Source organism: Lagopus muta, chromosome 1 (assembly GCF_023343835.1).
Source record: "Lagopus muta isolate bLagMut1 chromosome 1, bLagMut1 primary, whole genome shotgun sequence".
In the NCBI taxonomy this organism is placed as follows: Eukaryota; Metazoa; Chordata; class Aves; order Galliformes; family Phasianidae; genus Lagopus; species Lagopus muta.
In genome coordinates this window covers 39,022,599-39,034,899 of record NC_064433.1, presented here as the reverse complement: position 1 = coordinate 39,034,899, position 12,301 = coordinate 39,022,599, and the positions used below count along the sequence as shown (strand labels likewise).

Sequence of the window (12,301 nt, the reverse complement as noted above, 5' to 3'; positions counted from 1 at the left end):
GTGAAGGACTGATTTGGAACAGGTATCTGAACAACATATATTCCCTTTCAACCCAGGCCATTCTGTGATACTATGATTCTGTGATTCTGTTTCAAGTACAGATCACAGAATCACAGAATCACCCGGGTTGGAAGGGACCCCAAGGATCATGTAGTTCCAACCCCCCTGCCTAGCAGGGCCACCAAACATACACATTCAGATCAGGTTGCCCAGGACCCCGTCCAACCTGGCCTTAAACACGTCCAAGGACGGGGCATCCACAACCTCCCTGGGCAGCCCGTTCCAGGGCCTAACCACTCTCCTAGTAAAGAACTTCCCCCTAACATCCAACCTAAATCTTCCCTCCTTCAACTTAAAACCATTTCCCCTAGTCCTGCTGTTGTCAGCCCTATGTTTGCCCAAATGTTTAAATCCATTCTCAGGAATACTACTGAGCTATAGTATATAAAAATACTAATACAGTTTCTTCAGTAAGTATTTTCCTGCTTTCCAGTAATACAGCTCTGAACGAGAAATCAAGTCATTTACATTACTACCGTGAAATCACAAACAGTTCCCTTTTCCTGTTTTAATCCTTCAGATATTTAACTGAAAACTCACTTGTATAATTGAGTCACAGTAAATACAAACGAAGTTGCTGTAATGGTGATTTTCCAGTTAACAGGCAGTATAATCAATAATACTAACGCTTATTAAAAATCTGTGTCTTTCAGGAGAAAGATGGAAAAGGAACTAGACTTGCCTATGTTGCACCTACAATACCAAGACGACTGGCCAGTACCTCTGACATTGATGAAAAAGAAAACAGGTGACTCTGAAGTTACTGCTAAATATTAAATTATGTGATTTTAGAGTGGCTGAAAAACATACAGATATGAAGATGATTCTAGTTCGTAGCATTAACCCGTTTCATAGATTATGCTTACCTGTAGGGTAATTGAATTCTGAAAGGGTTTTTGTCATGTAAGTCATGATAACCCCTTTTGAAATCCACATTATTTTATGGTAGAGTCAGTTCTGGGCATTGAGTGTTGTCATCCTGGGGGAGAAAATAAAATTAAATGCAAAATAGTAATGCAAAATAGTAAGGTGTAGAATTCCAGCTAATGAAGGATACAGAAGGAATTTTACTCCTTTGTCTTAAACCACAGAGTGCTGACATTGGGTTCCATTATGACTTTTGCAGAAAAAAAGAAACCATCCTCTTTCCTACAGTACTTGATTAAAACCATATCATTCAGCATCAGCAGTTTACAGAAATCCTAGCAGTTCTTTTGTAACTTCCACTTCTGTCTTTCTTGTTTTATTGTTGGTTTTTCATCATCTTTTGCAGATGTTTAATCCTTTACTAGTATTTTTTCCTTCAGCTTTTGGTATAAAGGGAATAAAAAGTTTAGGTGCAGAGGTTGGTCACTTATTAGGATTCAGAGTATTTCCATGACATACCTTGTGAGAATCTTCCCAGTTTTCACTTCTCTCCTTTATTAAGGTTCTACTTGAATTACTTTCTTGAGTTTTAATATAGAATGCATAGTATAAAGCAGAGAAATCTCCTTAATGCCTTGTTTCTGTCAGGTTGTATCTAGACAGCCAAATTTTGAATAACTTAAAAACAGAAATACCTCTCATTGATCAAAATGTGCTACTATAATCATTGTATCTAAAGCTGACTAAACCTGTTTTTGAAGTGGAGTATTTCTTTATATATATATTATATATATATATATATTCATATTTGGAGTATGTCAAGTTGATATACTTGACAATAGCTCAGGTAAGAGCAAGCGCAAGATGCATTCTGGTTTTTCTTATGCTTGTGGAATATTGTTGGCTAAGTTCAGTCTCTGAGTGACAAATTCTGTTCTGAAACAGGAATTCCAGATCTCATGCTCTGTTAAAGTTCATCTTACTGTGTTGGCATCTCTTGTGTTACTTGACCATTTTTTCAGATCTGTGTTTCTGTTAACATTGCAGTTTGGAGTTTCTGTTGTCAGTCTCTGAGAGTACTGTATTCTTATTTGAGGTTGAATTTATTAGTCTTGATTCGATTATAACAGATTGTTCTTATTTCAAGTCTTATTCTTTTGCAGTTTCCTTAAATACTCTTACTATCCAAAAATGTCTTGGCTAGATGATATCTTAAGTTTGGGATAAATATTGAATTGCAATCATATTTCTTACGAATTTTTATTGATTGTCACAAACAGATTAAATTTTGGAGCAATGTTGAGGTATATTTGTCTCCTTGATATACCAGTCTTAACCATCATTACTTATTCACGGACCAAGTTCCAAAAGTGGTTACCAGCTGTGTTATGTTTTTGCTGATATGCTTGACCAGAGATCATCAATGTCATTAGACCAGGTGTTGACTAAACAGTTGACCTGAGAACTTTCTTTGTTTCTTGACGTACAAGTGATAAAGTGTGGTTTTAGGCCAGCTTTTTTAGGCACCTGTACCTTGCCTAGTGTATGTTATGGTGGACAATTCTACTTACTTAAAGTCATTGACACTTAGTCTGACCTCTCTTACATGTGGAATTTAACTATCTGCCCTACAGGTACATTAATTAATTACTAAGAGTTCTGCCTTGTCCCAGATCTCTATCCTTGTTGCTTAGCTTAATGCCTTGTCCTTGTTCCACCTGTCTGAACAACTGCTTGTCTAGATTATAGATGATGTAATGCAATCCATCTTACTTCCTTTTGTGCCTAATGGAAAGGACTTCCAGATTTTCAAGATTAATGTCAGCTCAGCCTTTATAGTACTTGAAGTTTGTAGTGGCCTGCATTGACTAGAATTTGATTCTTTTCTGAAATTGCTTGCAACCACCAAAGTGCAAGCAAAGTGCACATTTTTGTGCAAAAGGATATATTTGGAGTAGAATCTGAAGTCCAAAGGTATCTTGAACATAAAACACATCTTGCAGGATTTACTTTCACTCACATACGATCCCTTTTGTACTTTTGTGCAAGATATTTCTTTCTTCCGTCTGAACTTCAAACCTTGTGTTTTGTGTTAGAAGCTTTTATTAGAAGTTCAAATTCTTGTATTTCTGCATCAGTCTTCAGAGTTTTTCCAAGAAGACTTTTGCAAGGTTATTTCTTGATGGTATACACTGCAACTGTAGAAGAGAAATTCTTCATGACTAAAGTAATGTCAGCTAGTGATATATGGCAGGCCACTCAGGAATGGCTACTGCAGGCCTGTTTACACTAGTCTAAAGTAGCGTGAGTTCTAACACAAATAATCTCATGAAATCAAGTTCTGAAACAGCAGGTAGTTTTCCCTTGATGGCACTGAATTATCTCAGCCAATAAAGAAGCATCTTGCTCCTTTTTAGAGTGAAACAAAGCCAGCACTGGTCACAGATAAAAGCTGATGTTTGACTTCTCCTTTAACAGTTTCTCTTCTGATACTTCTTTTCAGTTTTATTTCAAACAGTGTTAATATGGATCTGTTATTTTTTGACAGGAATTTGAAAATTATTGTGCATAACAGGTCATTTTATTCTTTTTCTCTACAGTTATGTTTATTTTAAGTGTGTTTTCCACACACAGTTTTTCCATCTTTAAGTTAAAAATCATTTGCATTTCATCGAAACCAACTTGCTTTAATACGAATTTGCTAAAACAAAATCTTATTTACAGGGACTCGTCTGCTAGCTCAATACGTAGTGGCAGTTCCTATGCAAGGAGAAAATGGGAGGAAGATGTCAAGAAAAACAGTTTGAATGAAGGTCCTACATCCTTAAACACAAGTTATCAAAGAAGGTGTGGGATTTTCTCTTATCTTTTTTGATCAAATGAGATTTCAGATTGGAAAAAAAAATCATTTCTGAATCCTTTATTTGAACAATACCTTGATAAAATGGTGTTCATAGTAATTGCAAAGTATGTACTTAAGCCATATATTTTTACCAGCTTAGAGCATTAGATCAAATGCCACGTAGGTTGCTCTGAAAGTAATTCCTCCTATTTATTTCCATGAAAATTACAGCAGTTACAAAGAACACAATAACACTATTCGATAGAGCAAGTTATCAGCTACAAAACATTATTTTTTAGGGTAGCCACCACCATAAGCTATACATTTTTGCCAGTGATGAACAAGAGCCTGCATGCCATGCTCATAAAAATTTGCACAGCAGAGGTGAACAGTGTTGCTGTTGCCACTGCTGAAATGCACCACCCACTGCCTCACTGTGCTCACGTCCACTGCTTGGTCTCCATAAACATTCAGAAGCATTGATGAGTGTCAATGGATGCCATTTTTCCTGCATGGAGGAATTCAGTTCCACATTTTTGCTTCATATGCACTTCCATGTCAGATGCCATTGTTTCAGCCTGCCCCTCTGCTGCCATCAGCCACACAGCAACAACATGGAATGGGATATTGGTGGGAAGGTTCCACCTCTCCTTCCATACCGCCAACATCTGCCACTAATGTCGTGGGCCAGCGGAATAAAATAGTAGGTATTACTTTTGGAGCAGCCCTCGTATACAAAGTTATGTGCTTTCTTTTTCCTTTGTTTATTTTGAGGTTCTTTTGACTCTTTCCAGATTTTATTAGTAGCCAGAGATAACAGTTTTAACTGCTGGAGCAGAGGTAATTCTCCCTCATATCTGAAAAGAGAAGTGTTGAATTCAGGTTTTACATGAAGATGTCAGAGGTCTTGGGCTGCTGTCCATAGCAGTAGATTATAGCCACGCCTACTGAGTACTACCATCATAGAGTGTGTATGTAAAACTAAAACTAAGTGGTGACTGATATGAAAATAATTTCCAGTTGTACGTGCTTCCTATCTCACAGGATTATTTTGGAAGAGTTCATATCCAGTGATTATATACGTCATTAACTTTAACTCTACTATGTAGTTTCAGTGGCAGATATTTAAGTGAAATTCATTTATTTTAATGAAGTCATCAATAAATATCTAAACAGATCAAAAAGAAGAGGTTGACATTCGAGTAACTAAGTTGTGTACTTGTATGTGCTGGTGACGTAAGTGGTGACAGATGCTTAACTTCTTTTTTTCAGTTGTGCCATTGATGTTTTTAGTGGCATGCAGCCTGTCTATTTCATACAGCCTAGTACATTTTCTGTCTTTGTTAACTTCTAATCTTAAAACAAAAACAAAGTTTTCTTAACTTTGAGTTTAGGAAGACTGTTGCACAGGTTTCATGTTCTGGATGGGAAATATTAATGGTTTGGTTTATGAAAACAGTCTTTGCATGTTAGTCTTTATCATTATTAATGTTCCAGACTACAAATGCAATGTGCTCATCACTTTTATATGATATATAATGCTTTCACAGTAGATTTTCTTAGTTTTTCTTGTACAGTTTTTCTTTCCTCTCTCATTTTAGACTTGATAGCAAGAAAGAAAGATCAACAGAAGAATGACAAATAGTCTTCTTTCCTTAAGCCTTTTGTACTTTTTGTAATGTGATGTTGTCTTAATTGTTTTAACTTGTAGATTTAACATGTGAAAACACCCTACTTCATAGTGCAAAATATGTTCAGCCAGAACTAATGGATAAAAATATGGAAACCGCTGCCATCTTTAAAACTAGAAGAGAAGGGGAAAAACATAAGTGGAAGATTAATTCTTTTGTTCTTTGCTTGTTTGTTTTTTTTAAAGAGCATATTTAAACTTCTGAAAATTGTTAGAGGAGTGGTATTGATGATGTGTTTTTTTCTAACGAGCTGTGAAAAATTCTGTATTTTCAATATAAAATGGAACACCGGGGACTCTGTGTCAATATTTCAGTAGATGCGGTCAAGACAGTAACACATAAACCAGTGAAATGTCATTTTTCTCTTCTTGTGGAGAAATAGTCAGGTCTGTTGCCTTCATAGGCCATAAGTTAAAAGTCAAACTCCATGAAATCATGAAGAAAATCACTTTGGAAAATGCTTCCTTTGCCCCAGAAGGACTCAACTGGGACACAGAGTGGTCAGGCAGGAGTTTAATGGATTATTCACAGCTTTGTGATATTTTTTGAACAAAGAAAGACAAGTAATACAAATGCATGAATTGTAAATGTCTCTCCTTCAGTGGCTCCTTTGGTAGAAGACAAGATGATTTGATTAGTTCTAATGTTCCAAGTACTGCATCAACAGTTACCTCTTCTGCTGGTCTTCAGAAAACACTGCCTGCCAGCGCAAACACTACTACAAAGAGTACAACGGGTTCAACTTCAGCAGGTGTACAAAGCAGGTAGTGCCCCAGTGTACTTTTTATTGTTGTTTTTTGTCAGGTCTACTGTGTGCTTATGTACGTGCATGCGTTCTTGTTTAGTAGATCCTGGGGCTCTGGATTTTTTCACTTTCCTGCTCAATTTCTTTCATTTTTACACAATTTGGCTCAAATTGTGAACGGCTTTCTACTGTAAAGTGACAGCCATGTTGATCTAAAAAAATAAATCCAATATTAGAAGGGTGAAGAGTTCAATTGTTTTGAACTTTTCATTTCCTAATTAAATCAGTTTAATAGCTCAAGTTGAGCTTTCACCGTGGAGACATTTCTCAGATTGCTTTTTTAAAAAATCCATCCCTCAATGTACATGTTATTAGTTGTTTAGTTAAGTGCTTTCATTGTTTAGCTGTTTCCTTTTCTCTTTTTTTGTGTTGCTACTTGTTATGCTGTAGTACCTCAAATCGTTTGTGGGCTGAGGATAGTACTGAGAAAGAGAAGGACAGTGTTCCCACAGCAGTGACGGTTCCTGTTGCACCATCTGTTGTAAATGCTGCGGCCACTACCACAGCCATGACTACAGCTACTTCTGGCACTGTGTCCTCAACATCAGAGGTCAGGGAGAGACGGAGGTGTGTAAAGGTCCTACGAGTAATGTTGCTCTTGTACAAAAGTAATCTTATTTTCTTATTTAAAGGAATGTGTTGCTTACCTCAATTTGGGATAGTACAATACGAAAAGCGGTGAGTGGTGTTTGCTTGCTGTTCATTGAAACAACTAGCAACATGCCTCAGTTTATCTGACAACTTAGTACTGGTGGATCTCATCTGTGAAACTTCAAAGTTCAGTTCTGTTTATTTTTTACTGTCATGGGTAAAAAATTGGGTTCTCATTTGATATGCAGTAATTATTAATTTGCATTTTTTGCTAGTAGATTACGTGAGTTTTCTTAAAAATACCCATAATGGAACTACATTAAAAACACTGAATGAAAAAAAAGAAAAACAGTAATTTCTTACTTTGAATACATTGCTGCTTTTTGAACTACTGTGCCAAAGGCAGTATGCTGACAAGTTACTGTGTGGTATTTTTTTACCCGCTTATGCCTGACACTATTGAGAAAAGAGTATTTAACTTCATTCATTTCATTCCATCAGTTAGGATCTTTTCCATTTGAAACATAACTGCAGATGTGTTTTCTTCTCCACCGTGATTCAGGAAGTGCCCACAACTGTTTTAAATAAAGCCATAAGACAACAAAGTACATCAGTTTCAAAAAATAGTTCCAATTTTAAAACTCAAATGCTATTTCAGTATCAGATGAGCTAGAAAAGCAAGCAGGTGTAGAACTAAGGCTTTCACTGTCTCGTTTGCTCTCACTTAGTGTATGTATACTAATGCGCGTATGCTACATACGTCTTAGATACCTGCAGTCGGCCTGAAGTTCTCTGCTTTTAATCTGATTAGTCAGTGCTGATTGTATAATACTGTAGGTGTATTTTTGGTGGCATATTAAAATACCCATTAAATCTCAAAAAAAAATCAGCAAAATTTGAATATTTACTGTGTGCATGTCACACCCTAAGTATGTGCACATGCATATCTATCTGTATATATACAGATACATATATCTCTCTGTGTGTATGTGTATCTATGTATGTTTATATGCACATGAGTAAGTTGTGTCTATTTATGAAATATTATGTGCTAAATATTTTCTTAAGAAATGAAGTTGATTAATTCATATCTGTAGACTGAAAGAGCGTTTTTTGGAAAGCATGCTTGAAGTAGCATTTCAAATAATATTTGAGAAGCAAACACATTGTGAACTGATTTCAGTAATGGAGTATGTAATGAAGCATCTTTTTTGAATGTACTGAAGAAGTTACACTATCGAATTTTCAGGATTGCTTTAGAGAAATAGCAAGAAGAATGACAAATGTAAATCTGTAAAATCTTTACATTTTGAATAACACTGCATGACTGACCTGTGAATCAGACATATGGAGGGCCAGTTTCCAGTGTGCACATGACAAGTATTGAGTTTTCATTTTCTTTCAATGAGTTTTAAAGTTTTTCATTTCTTGGAGGATAGGAGTATGTACACCAATTACTACTGAGCAATTTGCAGTAATTTGCAAGCTCTAAATGTTATACCTACTCTACAACCAGAACTGTCTTAGGTCGTTTACAGCTTGTGGCTAAATTATATATTGACTAACTGTAAACTAGAGCCAGTGCAAACGAGATTCACCTGACCAGCTGTATTTCAGGTTAGCTAAAGCAGCTAGCAGACGCCCTGTTCCTTATATAGATAGGGCTCAATAGAAGAAAAGAAAACCTTACCAAAAGTACTGTTTGTAGAAGAAAAAGATAGGGAAATCAATTAATATAGCTTTATTTGTTTTCAAATGTGTCATAAGATGTTTTCCATATTTGAACATTTAACAGCTAATTATATTTTTTCTTTCCCTAATTTGGGGATAATTTGTTCAGTAGAGATAGAACATAGTTGTTAAGACACAGACATAATAATTTGTGTAAATAAAGTTAATTTGTGTAAATAAAGTTTATTTCAAAAATTTAGAACTGTCTTTAGCATTTCCCAAGCAGAGAACTATATAATTAGGTGACTGAATAACTGCTCTTTCCATAGATTAATATTCTAAGTGTTAATAGGTGATAGCTTCTCAAACAAAATATTTAAATCAGTAGCCAGTTTTTTAATAAAAAAATGCAGAAAGTAGTATATGGACAATCAGAAAATATTATTGAATCTGAGTCTACAGTTTTTAACATAGTTAAAATTGATGATCTAAAGAAGCTCAGAGAGGTTTTGCACAGGGTCTGTCTTTTGGATTGTCAAATGCCTGGATGATACATGTGAAGACGAGGTAATCACTTCCTCAAGGATTTTTTATCTCAGGTACAATAGATTGTTTCATTAGGTTTTCTGCCTTAGGAATGCATTAGCTTTTTCTAAAGCCTTAATGTTATGTTAAAGGTTTACACGTGCATGCAAACACACAGACATGTATTTTGTGTTATATATAAAAATAAATCTAAATTAAGTAGGAAAGCATATGTATTTTAATTGAGTTTTAAGGCTGCGATCTTCATGAGCAAGTGCTATGGATGAAATGCCTAAAATGTAATTCATATCATACATACAGTCAAAGGTTTTCTCAAACTGCTTTGTTTTTGTCATACCATGTTGTATTTTTCTGACCATTTGATGAATTTGTCTAAAAATTATAGTTTGCCAACTTGTTGGTACTTAATTCTTTAGATCATACCTCACTCCAGTACGGGATGAAGAGTCAGAGTCCCAAAGAAAAGCCAGATCCAGGCAAGCAAGACAGTCCAGAAGATCTACACAGGTATAATTTTATTACAGCTTCTACGTTTATGGAAACATACAGCTCCAAAAGTACAGTGAAGTTTTAGTTTCCCACTAAATTTCAAATAACCAATTTGTTTTCCAAACATAATTGACTTGTACCAGATGAATATGTTTTATTTCCCTGCTTCTCCTGAAAGCTTGAGGAGCCCTTACTGTGGTTTGAAGGTAGCTTTTTCTAATTAGCAAAGACAATCTTAATACAAGCTTGAAAGCAGGGAAGCAGCCACTGAAAAGTTTTTGTTTGCATTATGTTATAGTGGCTTACTCAAGCAATTGCTTCTGATGTTATGTAGAGTAACTTTTAATTCTTCAGAAACTGATAGCTTCTGTCCCAAGATTTTGCTGGAGTACTGTAGTTACATTTCCTTAAGTTTGAAATGCTTCTGTATATAGACTGTCGAAGATAATGTGATCAAGTTGACCAAACATACAGATAACTGGTAGTATCAGTGGCGTACATTCAGCCTAGTTTCTGCGGACACAGAAGAGTACTAGGAAGAGTTTTTTGATACTTACTACTAATCTGAAATCTAACTCCTGTCAGAGTTTCCCTCTCACGGCTTACCTAGTGATATATTTGCCAGAACATACTGAATTGCAACCAGTGCAAACTTTGCACAGAAAAGGATGTCACAGTAGCAAAAGAAACGATGTCTTAAGACTACTTGAATGCTCTCTGAATATTGGAGCAATTATCAGCTACTCTCCTCTGTCAAGCATGTCTGCCTGTCTCTCCTTTGTTCTGCTGTAAAATAGTCCTTAGATAAAACAGAACAAGGAAATACTCCAAATGGTATCCTAATCTGCATTAAGGCCAAATCTATAACTATGATTTACTGGTACTACTTTCAGGCCTTTTTAATTTTAAACCCCTCAAATATTTCTGGTAAGTCTTCCTGTTGAGAGATGCATGTTTGGACATGTTTGTTTGTTTGTTCTTTAACCTCTTGATATTAAATCAGTGCCTTCAAAGATTGTCAAACCACAGGCGACTGGATCTTTGCAGTGAAAAAGATGCAAGGAAGTGCTGTATTAGAGCATTATCAGCATAAAAAGCAATCAAATAACTAATGAAATACAAAGTTGGCTTTGGAGAGCAGGGCAGGTGTGTTTGAGAACAGTGTCTCAATGAGATATGTAAGGTGAAAATTGCAGTACAGAGAAGTTTTCTTTAAATAAGAAATCATTGGCTTTCTGAGCTCATTTGAAAATTAGTTTTTAGCCTCAGAATAGCAAGGAAATAAGAAACGAGTTACATCTTTCTCTGGTGTTGTCAGTGTATTTCTTTGATGTGCTGTTAAGCTTAAAAATCCACTTCAATGAGTGAATTTGTAAAGCATCAGTATTTCTGAAAAAAGTTAAAGTCTTGTATTTTTAGGCTTTCCAAAATATTTATTATGTTTATGATGATATTGAAGGGATCTAGTGGATACTTTAGCGGTTTCTGTATGATTTTCTACTTGATACTTACGTACTAATTCAACTAAAAATGTAGTTTTTGAAGACTCTGTGGTAGATCACACTAGAACGAGCACTTGCTGTTAATCAAAAAGTGCTGATATCATTTCCAGGATTCACGATAGAAGTTTATAGGTAAAATATGTAGATAATGTAATTAATTTTCTTAAGCAGAATTTTGTATGTAAATAATATAATATATGTAAGTAATATATTTATATAATGTGATGATCTACATTTGCACAAATTAAGTTATATACTGTACTATTTGCTTTTTTCACAGGGTGTAACACTGACAGATCTTCAGGAAGCTGAAAAAACTATAGGAAGAAGTCGTTCCACACGAACCAGAGAGCAAGAAAATGAAGAGAAAGAAAAGGAAGAGAAAGAAAAGCAAGACAAAGAAAAACAAGAAGAAAAGAAAGAATCTGAAACTAAAGATGATGATTATAGACAAAGATATTCCCGAACTGTTGAAGAGGTATTTTCATGATGAGTTTCATTAGGTAGAGAAATTATATGAATCTTAACTCCAACAATAATACTACAATTTTGATATTACCACAGTTATTTGTTTTCGTTTAAAAGCTTGAATATCCTATAGTTTACGTTTGTTTAATGTTTGTAAATTAATTTTGACATTTTTCTGCTGAATAGCCATATCATCGCTATAGACCAACTTCAACTTCGACTTCTTCATCATCCACCTCTTCGCTCTCCACCTCCACTAGCTCTCTTTCAAGTTCAAGTCAGCTAAACAGACCAAACAGCCTTATAGGTATAACTTCTGCCTATTCTCGGAGTGGAACAAAGGAAAGTGAGAGAGGTAGGAGTGTTAACATTTGTGAAGGGTTTTTTTGTTGTTTTTAATCGCCAAGTTTATGTTTCTAAAGACTGTTCAAAATGGGGTGTGATTTGTGGGCCACTGGGTGATACACGCTGCTCCTACTTCTGCAAGAAACTCCAAAACCTGTATATAGAGAGGAGAAAAAAGACTTTCAGGACTTGGTGGTGTTTGTTAGTATTTTGTTATGTGAGTCTGGGTTGATTTCTGCTTTCGCTCAGCAACTGTAATAAAATACTACAATTCAGAGTTTAAATATATGCAGTTATTGAGGAGGAATTGTTCTTGATTAAATAATTTCTAAATAATTTGAGTTTTGTTTTAGTCCTATAGTGTAGGAGTGGAGCAATGCTGTAATGCTTTCAGAAAACGAACTATTTAATGCACATCTGAAAA

The 12,301-nt window shown here is 35.3% G+C and overlaps 1 protein-coding gene across 8 annotated transcripts in view; it reads left to right on the top strand.

Annotated features, from left to right (window-relative positions):
* PPP1R12A (protein phosphatase 1 regulatory subunit 12A) overlaps positions 1–12,301 on the top strand; it is a 122,725-nt gene that overhangs the window by 85,676 nt on the left and 24,748 nt on the right. For 7 of the 8 annotated variants that reach the window (XM_048933588.1, XM_048933590.1, XM_048933584.1 and 4 more), the window contains 7 exons: positions 714–808; positions 3,652–3,774; positions 6,063–6,224; positions 6,656–6,832; positions 9,490–9,580; positions 11,345–11,542; positions 11,719–11,887. In XM_048933588.1, coding sequence (XP_048789545.1) covers positions 714–808; positions 3,652–3,774; positions 6,063–6,224; positions 6,656–6,832; positions 9,490–9,580; positions 11,345–11,542; positions 11,719–11,887 — 1,015 coding nt within the window. The remainder of the gene's footprint in view (positions 1–713; positions 809–3,651; positions 3,775–6,062; positions 6,225–6,655; positions 6,833–9,489; positions 9,581–11,344; positions 11,543–11,718; positions 11,888–12,301) is intronic. The other variant, XM_048933589.1, reaches the window with a different exon arrangement.